The following is a 19,851-nucleotide window of genomic DNA, read 5'->3' on the forward strand; positions in this document are numbered from 1 at the left end:
CCCTTTTATTGTAATATTTACAGAGATGGGTTACTTTCAGCAAGGAAACACACACACACACGTGTGTGTATATTGTACAATTCATGTTGCACAAAGATGTTTTTTTTTTATACATAAGAATGTTTGGAAAGTCTTTACATTGAAAGACTTTTATTCTGAAAGCTCAGATGAAAGTCAGCTTTGGTTTCTGTTTGTTTTGCGTGTCATAGGTATATTTTACCTGTATATACAAAAAAGGAGCCCCCAATACAGCACACAGAACACTTCCAATGCTGTTTACTAATGCAATGGTTCTCAATCTTAGGGTCAGGACCCCATTTGGAGTCGTGAGACACTGGGAGGGGGTCACCAGATGCCTTAAAAAAACTAATATTTGTTTTTAAACAATTTCAGCCCATTTTTGCTAATTTTTTATTTATTTTTTTAACCCTTTTTCTGTAACTACACCAAACTTTCCACATTTAATGGTGAATGTGAAGCCTCGGGTTGATATTATTCTTTATTATTATAGCAGGACGTCGCCTTCTAAAGTATTGTCACACCTTTACAATTATAATGTTAAATGTTGGAAGTTTTTATAACATTTTTAGGTCTGGTATGTTTTAATTTTAATAAACCAATCTGTTATTCATCAGAAAATAATGTTTAGATTATGCAGAAATTGGATGATCTAAAGCAGCGGTTCTCAACCTTGGGGGCGCCAGATGCCTTCAAGAAACTAATAATATATATTTTTTTGAACAATTTGAGCCCATTTTTGCTTATTTTTACCCTTTTTCTGCAACTCCACCAAACTCACCATATCATAGACCCAACAATTTTGCTTTCGTAAACATGGCTGACATCTTCATTCGTTTCTTGACAAATCCGGTCAACGTGGGTCAGCAAAGCCACCTGGTGTACACCTGATACACAGTGTCACAGAGACAAAGTCACAGCAGAACAGAGCAAATGTTTAGTTTTGGTAGTTTTAATATAAAGTGCTGCCCTGAGGCTGTACCGTTAAAAAAAAAAACAAAAAAAAACAACAACATTTGCCAGTAAAACGCCTATGTGAAGCTTATTATTAGGCAGTTTTTTTGCAAAAAATTAAAGAAACAATGATAAAAAACAGTGGATTATTTGATCATTTGTCTTTGGCTTCTATAGAATAAACATTTAGTTCCAAAGGTGCCTGTAGGTGCTCACTGTTAGTTTTACAGACGTTTTAATTTGATAAGATAATAATTTTGCTAAATAATAACAATAATAATGTATAACTTTATCTTCTGACTAAATGAGATGGATAAGTCATTTTGATTTTAACCAATATTTTATACAGTGCTATATGTAACTCCTCTGAACTGATATAGGGGACTTTCTTTGTGATGTACTCCTTTAATGTGTTGTTTTTTTCTTTCCCTGTGGTTTGTATATATTGTCTGTTTATAATATGGACTAGGAGTCTGAAATAAAGCCTATCTATCTGTCTGTCTGTCTGTCTGTCTGTCTATCATTTATTTATCGGTATATCAAGGTTTTATTGCAATAGCTTTTTATCGTTTAATTTTTTTATTTATCACATGCAATACCTTCTGCTTACATTGAAATAATAATTAAAAAAAAAATCTCCTGGTAATTCATTACAAACCATAGTTTAATACTCTATTTTGTTGTTTATTTGTTTTTGAAACTAAAAATGAAGTGGACTATCCGAGACATTCAGCGTTTCTTTGAGTGATCGTCTCTATGATGGTGTGATATTTTTGTAATTCACACTGACGGAGAACAAAACCTGTTCAGGGGTGAACTTTCCTCCTAATTCTGTGTATTTCATCTTAGTCAAACATTCTTGGGATGTGCTGGACACATAAATTTATAGCTTACTATACAGTACTGTACTTCAATGAGATGATGCTCCGTTCTCTTTCTTTTCCTCAGTTCCGCCCAGATCAACCATTCGACACACAGACTGTGGGCTATGTGAAGAGACCGAGCCTTAAAGACAGAATACACTGCGTGGCCTTTGTGGTGGACGTCACCAAAATCCTCTCTTATCCCCAAGGCCTCAGACAAACCTTCCATCAGCTCCACAAGTACATCAGTGACTGAGGTGAGAACATTTCTGCTTCTCCTGTCCTGCCTGGAGCCATTTCTACTCCATAAATCCTCACCTTTGGAACTAAATGTTTATTCTATAGAAGCCAAAGACAAATGATCAAATAATCCACTGTTTTTTATCATTGTTTCTTTAAGTTTTTGCAAAAAAACTGCCTAATAATAAGCTTCACATAGGCGTTTTACTGGCAAATGTTGTTGTTTTTTTTTTAACGGTACAGCCTCAGGGCAGCACTTTATATTAAAACTACCAAAACTAAACATTTGCTCTGTTCTGCTGTGACTTTGTCTCTGTGACACTGTGTATCAGGTGTTCACCAGGTGGCTTTGCTGACCCACGTTGACCGGATTTGTCAAGAAACGAATGAAGATGTCAGCCATGTTTACGAAAGCAAAATTGTTGGGTCTATGGTATATTTAACCTATTTTCATCACTTTTTTCTTGACATGTTTTTGCTTCTTTTAATGCATTTTTGCTACATTACTCCCGTTTCTGACACTTCTACATCAAATTTCAATGCCTTTTCTGAACATTTTTCCCACTTTCCAGACATATTCAGCACTTATAAAACCTTTCCACCACTTTTCCACCTAATGTCACATATGTTGACCCATTATTGTCACTTTTAACCTCTTTTCACCATATTTCATGCCCATCATTTGCCAGTTTAAACTAATTGTTCCAATATTGACACACTTTTAACCACTTTTTCTATTGATTTTTTTCCCACTCTAATTTGCAACTTTTAACCAATTTCTGTGCAAAAATCAATTTCCATAATTTTTGGTCACTTTAACCCATTTTATTTCTGATTAAAACAATGATTGACATATTTTTTTATAGAAAACTATGGAGGTAGATTTGTGTCTTTATTATTCAATAGAAAAAGTGGCTTCAAACAAAAAAATTACTTAATTTTATTTAAAAAAAAAAAACCCACACATTTTCAATCAAAAAAAAAAAAACAAAAACTATTCTAATGCAAATACATATTTGACACCCTAAAATATCACTTAAACACCTTTTTCTTTAATGGAAAAGTGTTTTTGTTTGTTTTGTGATTGAAGTGAGTTAATATATGAAAATAAGATAAATGTGTGCCATATTGTGTAGTACATTTGTGTCTATATTATTAAATTTCAATATCAATATGAAATTCCAATATATATATATCCATATATATTCAATAAATAAACAATCAATTAAAAAACATTAAATCCAAGAAAGAAGGAGAAATGCACGTTTTTCTGTACATGTTTTGGATTGCATAGTAAAAACTAAAATCTATGTCTATAGAACGTATAGATTACGTTGTGAAAGGTAGTTAAAATGGATAAATTTGGCATTCAGAGCACATTTGTGTAATTACTGTATTCTTATTTGGATTACAGGGCATATTTTAAATAGTCAACCAGCGCCCTCTACAGTCAGATCCTAGTATCTACTATAACAGGAATAAAGCTAAAGAATGTGATGTTCAATCCAAGGGCCACAATATCAGAATATCATCTCAGCATTTACAATAATAACAGGAATAATATAGGGAACCATTAAGGTTTTAGTATGTTTTTTCTAAGTCATTAAGTCATTTAGTGTTGTTTTATATTGGTTTTGTATATTTTTTTGTCATTCTGTGTATTTTTGTCCTTATTTTGTTTATTATTCTGGTATATTTGTAGATGTGTTATTTTTGTAATTTGGTATGAATTTTTACTATAATTTTGTGCATTTTTGAGCATCAGTTCTTCAGTTCCACCTGTATTCTCATGCAACTAACAAAAAAGCATGCAACATATTGTTTTACTTTGTTTAATAAAAATACTTTACTTCACAGTCACAAATATGCACTTTTCTATACATTGAGATTCTGTTAAATAAATACAAATATGCAATAAACATCTACACATTGCATTGTTTTATAATACAACAATAATTTCAGGACATTCTCCAACATCCTTTGAACTCACAAGGTATTTGGAATATATTTATTTACCATCTTTTAAAACTGCTCGTCATAATATTTTGAAGGAGCAAAGCACACGTTGTTTTTGAACATTCAACAAAATAAAGAGCACTTAGGTTTCCTACGATTCCCATAAAGCAGAAGAGTCAAACTCATTTTAGTTCAGGGGCCAAATATGGAACACTTTATCTTAAGTGGGCCACAAGTTTTTTGCAGGAAAACGAGAAATTTCATCATTATTGCACCATAGTTTGCACTTCTACGTAGACATAAAACATAAAATATGCAAGAAACTGACAATATCCGAGCAATAAGTCATAAATATCAGTCCAACAGGATTTAACTTTAAATTTCCTAGATTTTGTGACCACTTTCTATTTAACTAGGGGAAATATCATGTCATAATTCTAGGAAAAGTTAAGTATTTTGTAAGAATTTTGAGTTTTTGTTCAGATATTTAACATTAAAAATAACTGAAATGATGTGATGTGAGTTGCATTTACACCATTATTCATGTTTTCTTTGTCATTTTTACTTTCTCATGGGGGCCAAAATGGATGTTCTAAACGGCCGAATTTGGCCCTTGGGCCTTGCGTTTGACACGTGTGTCCTAAAGTATCACTGAATGATTCTTTAACAAAAGACAGAAAGTGGGGGAAAAAAACAATAAAAAAAAAAACAATCCTCAGCTTGAACAATGAATAAATAATATATATATATATATATATATATATATATATATATATATATATATATATATATATATGACAGTTGTTTTTGTTATAAACATTCTGGGCCTGAGTTTGTGACTTTAAAACACAAATGTCAGTGAAAATGGAGCAAATTTACAGTATCCTTTATGTATATAATATATAATTTATGTATATTATATATATCATTTTCATCAAAAATGAAAAAAGAAGCTGAGCTAATTTTGTCCAATCAGCTCATCTCACTGAGTTGCTGATTGTCGACTCAGACTCCAGGCCACGCCCACACACACACGTGTTAGCGTTACAGGAGCAGCTGACACATTTGTGCTGCTGTGTGTTTGGTAGGTGTGGCCACAGTGGACTGGTCCACACTGACTGTTAATGAGGTTTAGTGTTTGACCTTCTTCAGGTGTCACAGACCGTCCATCATGGCCAACAGGTCGTCTCCTTTGCTGCTGGCGCTGGACGGGTGATCCTCACCCTGTGGGAACTCTCCCATGATCTTAGCCAGCTCAGCGTTGGTCTGCTGGTCCTGGAACACATCAGGGTCGTTACATGTCATTTCAACTAATGACCCACGCACTTTGGTCTGTGAATATTTAAAGTGTTTATTATCATGTTCACAGTAAGGAAACATGTTTCCCTGGACAGTCAAATTCCTACTTTGTTGTCCACACTGGATGCTACAAATTAAAACACACACATTTGAAACACAATGTCATATTTCTTCATAGTCAAAGAATAAAAAAATACACAAATTATTCCAAAAACACAAAATGATGACAAAAATAAGCATAGATGATTCCAAAACACACAAAATGTCATCAAAAACTACATACTGTATATATGATTCCAAAAACACAAAATGATGACAAAAATACACGTAAATGAGAAAAATACAAAATGGCGACAAAAATACATGTTAATGATGACAAAAATACTAAATGATGACAAAAATATACAAAATGATGACAAAAAATACATAAATGATTCAAAAAACAAAAAATGATGACAAAAATACAAAATTATGACAAAAATATACATAAACTAGGCAAGACCTGTATTCACAAGGCAAATACGTATTTGGCAATTGAAAATTGACAACCTGTATCTGGATTTGTTGACAAGTTATATAATGCAGGAAAAACAGAAGACTGACCTTGACCTTAAATATGACCTTGAGTGAAGGTCAAGGTCACACATTGAAAGAAAATGTTGTTCAATGGTACCAGTCTGAGCTCTGGATCTCAATGTGTGGCCAAGTTATAGGAAAAAAAGTGTGTTTTTTGTGACGTCATGAACTTTGACCCCTACTGATCTTTTTACTGGTAGGTCGTACAGCTTTGGTCCTGTTAAATAAAATACTCCAGTTGAAATGAGCTCATAAATGTAAGCATCAAACTCGTACAATAAATATTTATAGAGATATGAAGATTGTGGTTTTTGACACTTGACGCACCCTTGACATTTTGACTCCAAAAAATGTTGACAAATCATCCTTGACACCGTCCCTATGAGTTATTAGTGCTGCATTAATATCCTAGGAGTTACAGGATAAATAAGTTGTGGAAGAAAAATAATAAGAACTCCTACGAGATCATTGTACACAAAACAATGACAAAAAAATACACATAAATGATTCCAAAAACACAAAAGGATGACAAAAATATGCATACATGATTCCAAAAATACACATCTGGTGGACATGTTAGCTTACCTGCCATTGCTTTAACAAACAAATGTCCTAAAAACACTAAATAGCATAAAGATAACTGCAAGTTGCTCACTGATCATTTTTTAACAAGGTGCAATTATATAGTAAAGTATGTTTGTAATTGTGCCCTTTGTTCATTTATTTTGTTTTTTGTAACTGCTCTTATATTCAAATACTCACATACTGTATGTACATTGGCTGACATGCTCTTAAAATCTGAAAAAAATACTTTTTTTTTTTTTTTTTTCACTATTTTCATTGGCCCATAACTGCATGTGGGAACGTAAAGAAAACTAATAAACAATAAATAATAACTGTATAAGACTACATAAACTTGTATAAAGCTACAATGACCTCATGTTAAGGATTTTCAATATTCCAGAGAGGTAAAATAACCCAAAGTTAGGGTCCAAAATAAAAATGAACAAATTATTTCATATCCCTAGAAAGAGTAATATTTATACTATAAATTAAAGCAGAGATCAGATTTTTTCTTACATTTCCACATGCAGTTATGAGCCAATGAAAATAATAAAAAATAAATAAATAAAAAAATTACAATTTTCAGCCGTTTTCACATAAGGTTGATAAATGAGGTCTATTTATGCATGAGAGATGCTTAGGTCATGAAAGTAAATCCATGTGTACCAAATAAATGTCCTGAATATGAAATGATAACTTTGTGAGGACAGACAAACGTTTACCTGTGTAGCTTGAATATTAATGATTCCATACGAGAGCTCGTCAGGTCTGGACAATAACGCCTCTCTGTTGAAAAAGAGGAAATATCACATTAATGATAGCGTTAGCATGTGTTCTCACAAGAACTACGTGTAGAAAACACACTCACTCTTCCTCTTCATCAGTAGCAAAAAGGTTCACACGGAATCCACTGTCAGTGTTTCCTGGTTTATCAACTTCTAAACCTCCCATTAACATCGCCAGCAGGTTCAGTTCCTCTTTAGCCAGAGGGTTCGGAGCAGAATTCACCTGTTCACGCACAATGTCATCATTAAAACAGATTACATATATATACAGTATATGTTTATTTTCTTCATAGTCAAAGAATAAAAAAATACACATAAATGATTCCAAAAGCACAAAACGACAAGGAAAATACACAAAAAGACGACCAAAAAATAAATGTAAATGATTTCAAAAACTAAAAATTGTGACAAAAAATACACAAAATTATGACAAAAATACACAAACTTAGGGCAAAAATACACGTAAATGATTCCGAAAAAACACATGAATGATTCCAAACACAAAAAGAGATAAAAAAAACACACAAATGATTTCAAAAATACAAAATGACGACAAAAATACAAAAAATTATGACAAAATTACACATAAACGATTGGTTGGAGGTTTCACCTTTTTGTGTTGAGCAGAGTTTTTGGACGTCCCTGACATGTGAGTTTCCACTGGGCGGCTCACGCTGTACCTACAGATTAGAACCACACACACACAAACAAAACCACTAACGTTATAGAGGAATTATAAAAGATTTATTCATATTGTACTCGTCTTATTTATGACTGTACATACACCCTTAGGTTTACTGTGTCAGTTCTCTCACACCTCGGTCACAGACGACTGAGGATATTTAAAGTGTCACACCAACAAATCGTGTGAAAATCACGTGTGTGAACTTCTCTAAAGTCAGCAGACGTGACCTCAGAAGAAGAAGCTCCACTTTCATTCTTACGATCTACACTAAAAATCCATAAAGCTTTCAGATTTTCAAATCAAGCCAAAACATGTGAGTAACCAAACGAGAGGCCACATGTGGACCATGGTCGAGTATTATGTAAAGTAAACACACAGAATGACTCCAAATATAGACAAAAAATATGCAAAACAACAGGAAAAATACACGACACATCAAAACATACAAAAAAAAATTATAATACAAAAAAAATACACAAACTTACTTTAAAAACACAGAATGACTACAAATACACATTAAATAATTGAGAAATATATAAAATGATCCTAAAAATGGACAAGACTTCGAAAACACAAAATTAAAACAAAAATACACAAATGATTCCAAAAACATAAAATTATGGGAAAAAAAAATACACAAAATGACACATTAAAACACACAAAAACAAATAATACAAACAAATTACACAAACTTACTCTAAAAACATACACACTGACTACAAATACACGTTAAATAAATTGAGAAATATACAAAATGATCTAAAAAAATAAACAAAACTTCAAATACAAAAAATGACGACAAAAATACACAAAAAAAGACAAAAACACACATGATTGATTCCAAAAACACATACAAATAATTCCAAAAACACAAAATGACAGCAAAAATATGCATAAATGATCCCAAAAATACAAAATGACAACAAAAATACACAAAATAATGACAAAAAGACACATAATTGATTCCAAAATCGCACAATGATGACAAAAATACACAAAATAATGACAAAATGACACATAATTGATTCCAAAATCGCACAATGACGACAAAAATACACATAAATGATTCAAAATACACAAAATAATGACAAAAATACACATAACTGATTCCAAAATCACACAATGATGACAGAAATACACATAAATGATTAAAAATACACAAAATAATGACAAAAATACACATAACTGATTCCAAAAATCACACAATGATGACAAAAATACACATAAATGATTCCAAAAACACATACAAATAATTCCAAAAACACAAAATGACAGCAAAAATATGCATATATGATTCCAAAAATAGAAAATGACTGCAAAAATGCACAAAATGACAACAAAAATACAGGCCTATCATGTTTTTTTTGAAAAAACTATATTTTAACTGTATTTTATGGTATTTGTAAAGTGAAGTCTTACATGTTTGTTCCCAGTTTGGTGATGCGTTCCCCACACAGGTCAAAGGATCCTTCTCTGAGGGCACCAGTGTAGTTCCCCCCGTTATTAAACTGTAGCCTGGTTAACTCTTCACCAGTGCAGCTGAAAATCCTGAAAACATTAACAATAAAACACCATCATAGAAACATGTATGTATATATTTATGTAGTTGTATAACCGGAGGCACAAGTGTGTGTATATGGATAATATATACTGTATGTAAAACTCTGTACATAACATGTTCCCCTTTCATAACACTATAATGAAACCATATTTCTATTTTATTCTTTTGGATCAACACAAATGCTGCTTTTTTTTAATAATAATTTTAAAAAAATGTGTGTACATTGTTCTATGTCACACTTGCTTTGACAATGTAAACCTGTTTGTCATGCCAATAAAGCTGCTGTGAATTGAGTTAAATATTGACTTGTATGAAATGTTTCCTGTGCAGAAACAATCAATCAAACACATTGATCCCAGTCGTGCACACATGACGTCTAACTGTAGAGCTTCAACAGTCATTCAAACAAACCTGTAATTTAATTAGCGTCAGAAAGCTCCGCGTTAAAACCAGATTAGACTGGAAACTATGGTAGACAGCCAGCAGACAGCAGCAGGGTTGAGGTCAATAACAAATACGTCTTTAATTATCAATGTTTAATTACAATTCAATTGTGATTACGATGACCAGCTATTTTTCTAATTATAACTAAAATTACAAATGTTATTTTCCTTTTACTTTTTAAGGATTTGCGGGAACCCTGTTATCTATCACACAATTAGTTTTTCATCCCTTCGTTACATTGTTAGGCTTCCTAATCAATGAAAATATTGATATTGATATGTTTGGTGTGGGCGTCTGAGCCTTTTTTGTGTCAATATACCCCTCCATTTCAATTTGTTTTTAGATGTGAAAATAACCTGAAGAGAATAGAAAAACTATTTTTATAAATATATATATCTTCATAATAGTTAACTATGTATGCATTTAATTATATTCTAGTTGACAATTTTGATAGAATTTCCATTCCATCAATTACAAAGTCAATTATCTGAACTCAATTCAATTACAATTACAACAGCTACAGATTTTTTTTTTCACAATTATAATTATATCATAACAGTAATTAATTATCAATTACAATTATAATTGACCCCAACCCTGGGCAACAGTGACGTCCTCTTCCACTGTGCTACCTGATCAGACCAGGAACTTGTGTCCCATGAGGCACTGGGCCAGTGGTGGGCAGCACAAAACGACCATTAGAGTTCTGCACTTTGTCCTTGAGGAAAATAGACACCTGGACGACACAAGGAGAACATTTGATCAGGTGATACATGGTGGTGTTCTCACTGGAACGTGCTGGACTTACCCTGATATGCATGTCCTGAAAGAAGATCAGCAGAGTTTGTCGAATCAGCTGAAAATCACCACTGGATAAAGGTGTGTACATCTAGTGTAAGAAAAGAAAGGATCAATGATATATATGGATTTTCACAGCATGAGATGAAAGCAACTCGTTTCCAATATCAGTCCTAGCAGGATCTTCACTTCTAAAAATCTTGATTTGATAACCAATTTTTATGGAATTTAGTAGAATTTTTGTGCGACGTTACAAGTATTTTCGAAAAATCATAAAAATGACTGCATTCAGCGTGGGAAAACTTTGAGCCCCTAAGAAGAATGTGGAGTTTCATGGAACTTGTGAATGTGAGATATCTACAACTTCATTATTTGCTAATTTACACAATAATTCATGCTTACTCTATCATTTTTACTGTCTTGTGTGGGCCGAATTCAATGCTCTAAAGCACGGGTGTCGAACTCCAGTCCTCGAGGGCTGGATTCCTCAGACTTTTAGATGTGTCCCTGCTCCAACACACCTGAATCAAATGAATGCCTCGTGATCATGCTTCTGCAGAGCTTGATCACAACACATTGGTCTCCACCAGGAGTGTTTGAGTAGGGACACATCTAAAAGTCTCAGGAATCCGGCCCGCGAGGACTGGAGTTTAACACCCCTGCTCTAAAGGAACGGATTTGGACAGCGAACCTTGAGTTTGACACATTTACTGTAGAGGGCCGGATTTGGGCCCCGAACCTTGAGTTTGACACGTGTAATCTGAAGAGATGACACTAAGAACATTATCTGCAAGGTAAAGCACAGTGGTGGTGGTATCATGATGTGGAGAGGTATTTATTGCTCTGAAACAGGCAGAAAATAAAGAACGTGGATTTTGTTAAATTGACTTAAATCATAAGTTTAAAAAGTACAACCAGCATGTTGTAAATTATCATAAACTAAGTCTGGTGACAATGTGTGTCTAAAGTAAAAAGCTTAGTTTTACATCCAATCTCTTACAGTTTTAACTGATTTTACTCATTGTCTAAATCAACTTTTAACACAAGATAAAACTACACTTTAGTCTTTTCCTGTTGTCCCTAAATTATTGATTATATTATTGATGATGTCGTACCTCTATGAGCTGCTGGTAAGTCTCGTCCACCTGAGCCAGAATACTGGGACTCTCTCTGGCAAAGTCTTTGATGGCGTCCATGTGATTGAAGGAGACCAGGAGGAGGTCTTTGGGTCGAGGACAGAGAAGAACCTGATATTTAAACGCCATCGTCATCAGGTCGTAGAGCTGCAGGAGGAGAACATGCAAACTGTCACGACCTCATTTATTCAAAGGAAACGCAAACTACACAACTATCGTACATTTAATGAGTCCATGTTAAAGTTAAAAGCTCTTATTTACTCTACTACTAATGACAGACAGGAACAATTAATGCTTTTATTGTTCATTTCTAACTTTGTTTCATGTTTTAATTGTTAATTTTTAAACTCCTTTTAATGTTTTTATTGTTGATTTTTAAACGTTTTGTTTAATGTTTTTTATTGTTGATTTCAAACTCTGTTTTAATGTTTTTATTGTTGATATTTAAACTACATTTCATTTAATGTTTTTTATTGTTGATTTTAAACTCTGTTTTAATGTTTTTATTCTTAATTTTTAAACTATGTTTTGTTTAATGGTTTTATTGTTGATTTTTAAACTACATTTCATTCAATGTTTTTTATTGTTGATTTTTAAACTATGTTTAACATTTTTATTGTTGATTTTTAAACTATGTTTAACGTTTTTATTGTTGATTTTTAAACTATGTTTTGTTTAATGGTTTTATTGTTGATTTCTAACTGTGTTTCATGTTTTAATGTTTTTACTGTTAAATTTTAAACTCTTTTTAAAGTTTTTATTGTTGATTTCAAACTCTGTTTAAGTTTTAATATTTCTATTGTTTAACTTTCAAACTCTGTTTTACTGTTTTTATTACTTTTCAAACTCTGTGTAAGGTTTTTATTGTTGATTTTAAAGAAATAAAACACACTGAATTGCCTTGTGTATGAAATACAAATAAAATTGCCTTGTCTTTCTTGAAGAATTCTGAAAATACTTGGTTGAAATTCAAATTATAATATTAATATAAGCTTTATGTATTACTTTTGTACTGAATCCCAGTGATTTAAACACTGTTACCTTTAAAAAAAAAAAAGGAAAACTATAATAAGGTGTATTGTCTAATATTTCTGAGCAGATGTGATAAATAATGTGTAACTTAACTAAATATTAGCGTGTGTAGCACTGCGTACCTTGTCCATACTGGCCTGGTTGAGTCTCATTATGGACGCGTGGGCCAACCTGTCAAACACTGTCCTCAGGGTCTTCTTAGAATAAAGTTCCTGTGGTTTAAAAAGTTCCTCCAGGAACTTCTTGTGGAACATGGTGGTGATGATGTCATTCATAACTAGTCAAACAATGCAGCATAAAATCAATCAATCATAAACACAGTGGTTGAATAGATTAGAATGTACAGTAGAGTGCACAGAGTGATGCAGGCTAGATTAGCAGCATTATATTATAGCACATAATGGCAAAAAAAAAAATGAATTCATCTAAGAAAAAAAAAAAAAGCAGCAAAAGGCAAAGCTATTAATTAATTAATCACCTTATCAACTCATTAGCAAACTAGTAGAAAAATTATACATTATTTTTACAACTTAAGCACTAAACTGTCAGTGAAATAAACTGAGAGATGACTGGATTAAACCAAACTAAGATTTCACTGGGCAAATCAAGAATTAAGTTGAAATATCAAGATTAAAGTTGATATTTCAGGAATAAAGTTGAAATATAATGTTGAGATTAAAATCGAAAAAATTAGATTAAAGTCCAAATGTCAAAAATAAAGATGAAATGTCGAGGTTAAAGTATAAAAATAATCTCAAGATTAAAAATGAAAACACAAGATAAAGTTGAAATTTTGAAAATAAAGTAGAAATGTAATGTCAAGATTAAAGTTTAAATTTCAAGAATAAAGTTGAAGTATAATGTCAAGATTAAAGGCATAAAAACGAAATTAAAGTCGAAATGTCAAGATTAAAATTGAAATTTCGAGAATGAAATTTAAATATAATGTTGTGATTAAAGAAAAAAGGTGAGATTAAAGTCAAAATGTTGAGAATAAAGATGAAATGTCGAGATTAAAGTTGAAATATAATGTCAAGATTAAAAATGAAAACACAAGATAAAGTCAAATTTTTGAAAATGAAGTTGAAATATAATGTCAAGATGAAAGTTTAAATTTCAAGAATAAAGTTAAAATATAATGTCAAGATTAAAGTTTAAATTTCAAGAATAAAGTTGAAGTATAATGTTGAGATTAAAGTTTAAATTTCAAGAATAAAGTTAAAATATAATGTCAAGATTAAAGACAAAAAAACGAAATTAAAGTTGAAATGTCAAGATTAAAATTTAAATTTAAATATAATGTTGCGATTAAAGAAAAAAGGTGAGATTAAAGTCTAAATGTTGAGAATAAAGATGAAATATAATGGCAAGATTAAAAATGAAAACACAAGATAAATCGAAATTTTGAGAATGAAGTTGAAATATAATGTTGAGATTAAAGCTGAAATGTTGAGAATAATCGGGATCAAATGAAATCTGGAATTAGGGCTAATGATGAATCATTAAACTTCCCCTGATTTTAAAATGTGTATTTAAAGTCGGCGTGTTTTCGTTCCATAAATGTAACAAAATAAACTTTACACAATAAATAATAAACCAGAGCAGGGGCTGAAAAACTGCACACACTGAAGTACAACAGACATCAAACCTGTAAACATCCTGTTTGAAAATGAAATAATCATAACTTTAACTCTTCAAATATTTCATTGAAGCAATAAAAAATATGTTACAGCAGAAACTTAAAAAAACAACAAGAATAATCACCAACTCAATGATTAAAGTCTACATTAATAAATAATAAAGTCTTTGTAATCAATAGTTTCTAAGCAAATGCAAGCCAAAAGCTACTAATGCAATGTTGTTGTTGTTTTGACAGTAATACCTCTCTGTCTGTCCTTCTCTATCCAGTCAGCTATGGTGGAAACTTAATCAATTAAAGGCAAATAAATGAAGGTTCTGTAAATACAATAAAAAAAAAAAAGTGTAGAGATAAACTACTAATTACAAGTGCATAGAAAATAAAATAAACATAGCTGTTTGAATTCATGCAGAACAAAGGTAACATATTTTTGTTTAACGCCCATACATTTTCAATGGAAATAAATGAAATCTGATAGTATTTCTGTTGGTGTGCTAAAGGATGGCTAAGCTAAACTATGCTAAGCTAAGCTAAAATAAGCTAAGCTAAACTACCTACCTTTCTTGGCTTTGTCAGCCGGGATATTCTGCGCTCGAAGCCGCTGGTCCAAAATGTAAAGCATTTCCCCTCCGAGGTTGATAAATAGCAACGGGAGAGTTCGTGAAGACATGATAAATGTATTTTATTGGTTTTTTTCCCCCCCTCAGATAAAAAATAATTGTTAGCTAGCAGGCGTCTGTTTGGTAAAGCCTATTTTGGTTGCCAGGCCACGACAGAAACAGCCAATCAGATTGCTTGAATTTGAATGACGTCGTAAGGAGGCGGAAGTCGCTCAATTTAAAGCGCCGCTGCTTTATTTTGATTTTAAAATAGAAGTTATTTTAAAGTTTTCAATTTTGAGGTGTTTTCATTTAAACGTGTTTCAGGCACATTGATTAAAATTTTAATTTAATCGTGTAATTCAACACTTTGTTCTCATTTATTCCTTCTACCCAAAGACAATCATTATTGTCAATAAATCCACTAAAATCTCACAATTAATGCCATACTACGGAAACTTATTGCATTCACAGAAGAAAAAAAAGTATAGGTTTTTCTGGATTGAAGAGATACAAATAAGTAAATACATTTTTTTTTAACCTGTTTTTCTATTTTTATAGCAAATATTTTTCGTGTGAGTGAACAAGATAAAAAAATTAAAAAAATTAAAAAGTACATTTAGTAATATGGTCGTGTTTTTCTGTTTAGGGAAAACCGAAAAATAAAAAAATAACCGAAAAACACATTCTGTACAGGTAATTTAAAAACTGGCAAATAATGGGCAAAATATGAATGTGGTTAAATGGGCAAAAAAAAAAAAAAAGCATGAAAAGAGGTTAAAAGTGACAATAATGGGTCAACATAGGTGGAAAAGTGGTGAAAAGGGTTTATAAGTGCTGAACATGTCTTGAAAGTGGAAAAAAAATGTGCAGAAAAGGCATTTAAATTTGATGTAGAAGTGTCAGAAATGGGAGTAATTTAGCAAAACTGCATTAAAAGGAGCAAAAATATGGCAAGAAAAAGTGATGAAAATAGGTCAAAATATGGTGAGTTTGGTATAGTTGAAGAAAAACAGTAAAAAGAAGCAGAAATGGGCTCAAATTGTTCAAATAATATTGTCTCGGTCATGACCCCAAGGTTGAGAACCACTGCTTCAGACAACAAATCAATACCATCATTGATACGACTTTTCAAGAACACTTTTCATTGTACAATTCTAGACAAATCATGTGGAAAAGTGACAAAGTATGAATTTACACTACATACATTTGTTTAAAAGATTTATAATCCTAATGTGCAACGTATGTAAAAAGTTTTCAACAAATAGTCATTAAACTATTGGGTGATTTTAGCACCAGACTTAATGTTATTGTAGCAAAGCTGTTAGCTCAATAAAAGTACTTCTAATCATTAGGGTTGATATTCATGACTTGTGGAAAAAAATGTGCAGAAAAGGGATTAAAATGTGATGTAGAAGTGTCAGAAATGGGAGTAACGTAGCAATAATGCATTAAAAGGAGCAAAAATATGGCAAGTTTAATGTAGTTGCAGAAAAAGGGGAAAAATAAGCAAAAATTGGTTTAATTGTTCAGAAATTATTCTTAATTTTTTTTAAGGCATCTGGCGACCCCCTCCCAGTGTCTCGCAGCTCAAAATGGGGTCCTAACTCCAAGGTTGAGAACCCCTGCTGTAACCTATAACATGGTGTGTTGCTGGTGAAGAGAAAGAAAATACATATTTACAGTAATAGGAAAAAAAAAGAGTAAAAAACATGAGAACAAATCCAGGAATCAATGTTGATTGGAGACTTTTTCAGCCCCTGATTTTAATTTCTCTGGCCATCCTGCACATTTCTAAAGGACCACAGAAGCAGACCATGAGGGCGTCGGTGCAGATGGATCCCTGTGGTTAGACAAAATAAAAAGAATGGAGCCATGTCAGCAAACAGACTGGGAATATGGAAAATATAGAAAGTGATAAATGTATGAAAAGGTGATTGATGAGTGAAACATTTACCTCAATTCCATAAGTCATTCTCATGTGGGTCCTCATGGCTGTGATGCCTCCAGGCAGGAAGCCCAAACAGCATGTTTCTCCATACTTATCTGCTGTGTAGCAGCACATTGCACATGGACAAAGACTGCCAAGGGCACCTAAAAATGAAATGTTTCATTTTGAATTATTGTCGAAATTTAAAACATAACCCCATTTATTTTAGATTTTTTTTTTTATAAACTCACAGATTAAGGAGTCACTGCAGCATGAACACACGCCTGTGCTCCAGTCCCCTTCTTGTGGAGGTATCTCAGAGCTTCCTGCACTGGGCTGACTGGTGACAGGACTCGACATTAGAACCTTTTAACCTGCCTGGTCGCTGATTGAGTGAGAAAAGAAAGAAAAACCTTCCACTAATAGCAATTATGTAGCACACACTGTACTGTACATTGATTTAAAGTGACAAAATTATTAAGACTGCACGTGTCAAACTTAGCCACATTTATCTGAATAATATACACTGTTATAGAGGAAGTTTATTATTATTTGTGCCATAATATATAGTCATCTTAAAAATGGAAATCCTTGTTTTAATCAGAAATAAAAGGGTTAAAAGTGACCAAAAATGGTGGTGAAATGGGATTTTACAAACCACAGAGATGAGGTTAAGTTGCAAATTGTGGGCAATGGAATTAAAAAATGTAGGGAAAATTAGTTTAAACTGGCAATGTCAAATATTGAATTTGGTTAAATTGGCAAAATAAGCATGAAATGTGGTGAAAAGCGGTTAAAAAGTCACAATAATGGGTCAACATATGTGGTGGAAAAGTGGTGGAAAGCGTTTACAAGTGCTGAAAATGTTCAGAAAGTGGAAAAAAATGTGCAGAAAAGGCATTGAAATTTGAAGGAGAAGTGTCAGAAATGACAAAATGCATTAAAAGGAGCAAAAATATGTCAAGAAAAAGTGAGGAAAAAAGGTTAAAATATGGTGAGTTTGGTGTAGTTGCAGAAAAAGGGTAAAAATAAGCAAAAATGAGCTCAAATTGTTGACAAAAATATTATCTGCACAATCTAAACATTATTTTCTGATTAACAATGAGAAACAGATGAATTTATTCAAATTAAAACATACCAGACTTAAAAATGTAATAAAAACTTCCTACATTTAACATTATAATTGTAAAGGTGGATTGTAAAGGACAATACCTGAGAAGGTGACGTCCCAGGTGAGCCTGTAAACTGTTATTATTATAAATAATAGTATCAACCCGAGGCTTCACATGCATTGAAACATTAGTTCAAATACATCACAAGTATAGCTTGCAACACGTTTTGCTTTGTGTGGAGAAAGGATGTTAATGACAAGAAGTCACGTGTCTGAATTCCTTCTGCAAACGTAGCTCAACACACTCCACAGGAAGCTGTGATGAGGGGCTGTTCGTTACATACGTACATCCCCTTCTTTGTCAATAGTTTCAGAAGCTGAGCAACAGCTCAACTAAAAATGAGAACTGATAATATGCTCTTTTTTCTCTGAACTCCTACCTTCACCTTACAAACACATCACTGCATTTAAAAAAGATTGTAAAAATCAAACATGTTTTTTATTCCAAGCAAACTTCTTTCAGCTTTTTAAAAAGATAATCTTACTGGAGATAATTTAATTATCCAAACAATAATAAATGACAAATGTTTTTCATGTATTACATTCAGAAAATGTGAAAGCCATTTACTGTATCAGTAAAAATAATGTTTCAATGCTAACATGTTTGGATGAACTACGGCTAGCCCGCGGAACGTCTCAGCGCCGAATAGCATGTGCCACGTTCCAGAGAATTCAGTCAAATGACTCGGTTCCACAGAGTAAAACAAGGTCTCCTAGAGGCTCTTGACATCCACTCAAAGAATATCCCCGTCAAATTACAGCCCCAGAATTAACGGAGGAGTAGTCATTTGAAAAGTGGCCCCGTTCATGTGTCAATGATTGGGTACCACCAACCGTCGCAATATTTGACTCACAAATAAATGAGAAAACGACTTAGAAAGTGCAGAAAAAATCAAATTGTGCGAAGAATAATCGTAATCTACGTTGAATTACCTTTGAAACGATAAATCACATGACTATGTTCCCATAAATGACCGGAAATGGGGGTGGGCCCCGGGCCCCATTTCAAAAAAAGGACCCCGAGCATCTCATCATATTCATTCATAGAGTATTCATATCAAACTGCATTGAGATCTAACAAGAACTAAAGGAGGAGTGGTCATTTGTAAAATGGGCCTCATTTATATATTGGTATGTGCCAATGATTCAGTACCACCAACTGTCGTAATATTCAAATAAATGAGAAATCAACTCATTTTCTCTTCTTTTGGGGCCCCCCTGGGCCACAAATCACAAATCGGGCTCAGAGCGTTGATGCGTACACATCCATAGATTATAGCTACCAAATTTCAGCCCGATCCGCTCACGAATAACAGAAGAGTAGTGATTTTAACTATTGGCGTTTTGAGTCCGGTACCTGGCCTACGCATCACTCTACCTGCTCCCAAGAGAGAACGCCTATTAAACGAGTGCGAGAGAGCGTGCACGAGCCCAGTTTTCCTCGTGCACAGCTCTGTTTACAAGTTGGTGTCGGCATCGCTCATACAAGCTTCAATAAATGGTTGAAACTGTAGCTCTGTTAAGGTGCGTTCACACCCAACGCACGGTAGCGACTACAGTCACTTAAATCGCCCGTGATGAGTCGCTTGAACATCGTGGTG

At 32.8% G+C, this 19,851-nt stretch overlaps 2 protein-coding genes across 2 annotated transcripts; both read right to left on the reverse strand.

Annotated features, from left to right (window-relative positions):
• Positions 1–4,824: 4,824 nt before the first annotated feature.
• oscp1b (organic solute carrier partner 1b) lies at positions 4,825–15,326 on the reverse strand. The gene is made up of 10 exons (XM_028470812.1): positions 15,109–15,326; positions 13,034–13,188; positions 11,859–12,026; positions 10,754–10,834; positions 10,578–10,681; positions 9,360–9,488; positions 7,866–7,935; positions 7,339–7,478; positions 7,193–7,256; positions 4,825–5,306 (listed from the first exon to the last, which is right to left on the reverse strand). The coding sequence occupies exons 1-10, from the start codon at positions 15,218–15,220 to the stop codon at positions 5,187–5,189; spliced, it is 1,143 nt and encodes a 380-aa protein (XP_028326613.1). The 5' UTR covers positions 15,221–15,326; the 3' UTR covers positions 4,825–5,186.
• A 1,554-nt stretch (positions 15,327–16,880) lies between these two features.
• LOC114478371 (cornifelin-like) lies at positions 16,881–18,446 on the reverse strand. The gene is made up of 4 exons (XM_028471407.1): positions 18,292–18,446; positions 17,331–17,464; positions 17,107–17,243; positions 16,881–16,992 (listed from the first exon to the last, which is right to left on the reverse strand). The coding sequence occupies exons 2-4, from the start codon at positions 17,437–17,439 to the stop codon at positions 16,903–16,905; spliced, it is 336 nt and encodes a 111-aa protein (XP_028327208.1). The 5' UTR covers positions 17,440–17,464; positions 18,292–18,446; the 3' UTR covers positions 16,881–16,902.
• Between the last annotated feature and the right edge of the window lie 1,405 nt (positions 18,447–19,851).

Source organism: Gouania willdenowi, chromosome 16 (assembly GCF_900634775.1).
Source record: "Gouania willdenowi chromosome 16, fGouWil2.1, whole genome shotgun sequence".
Taxonomy (NCBI): Eukaryota; Metazoa; Chordata; class Actinopteri; order Blenniiformes; family Gobiesocidae; genus Gouania; species Gouania willdenowi.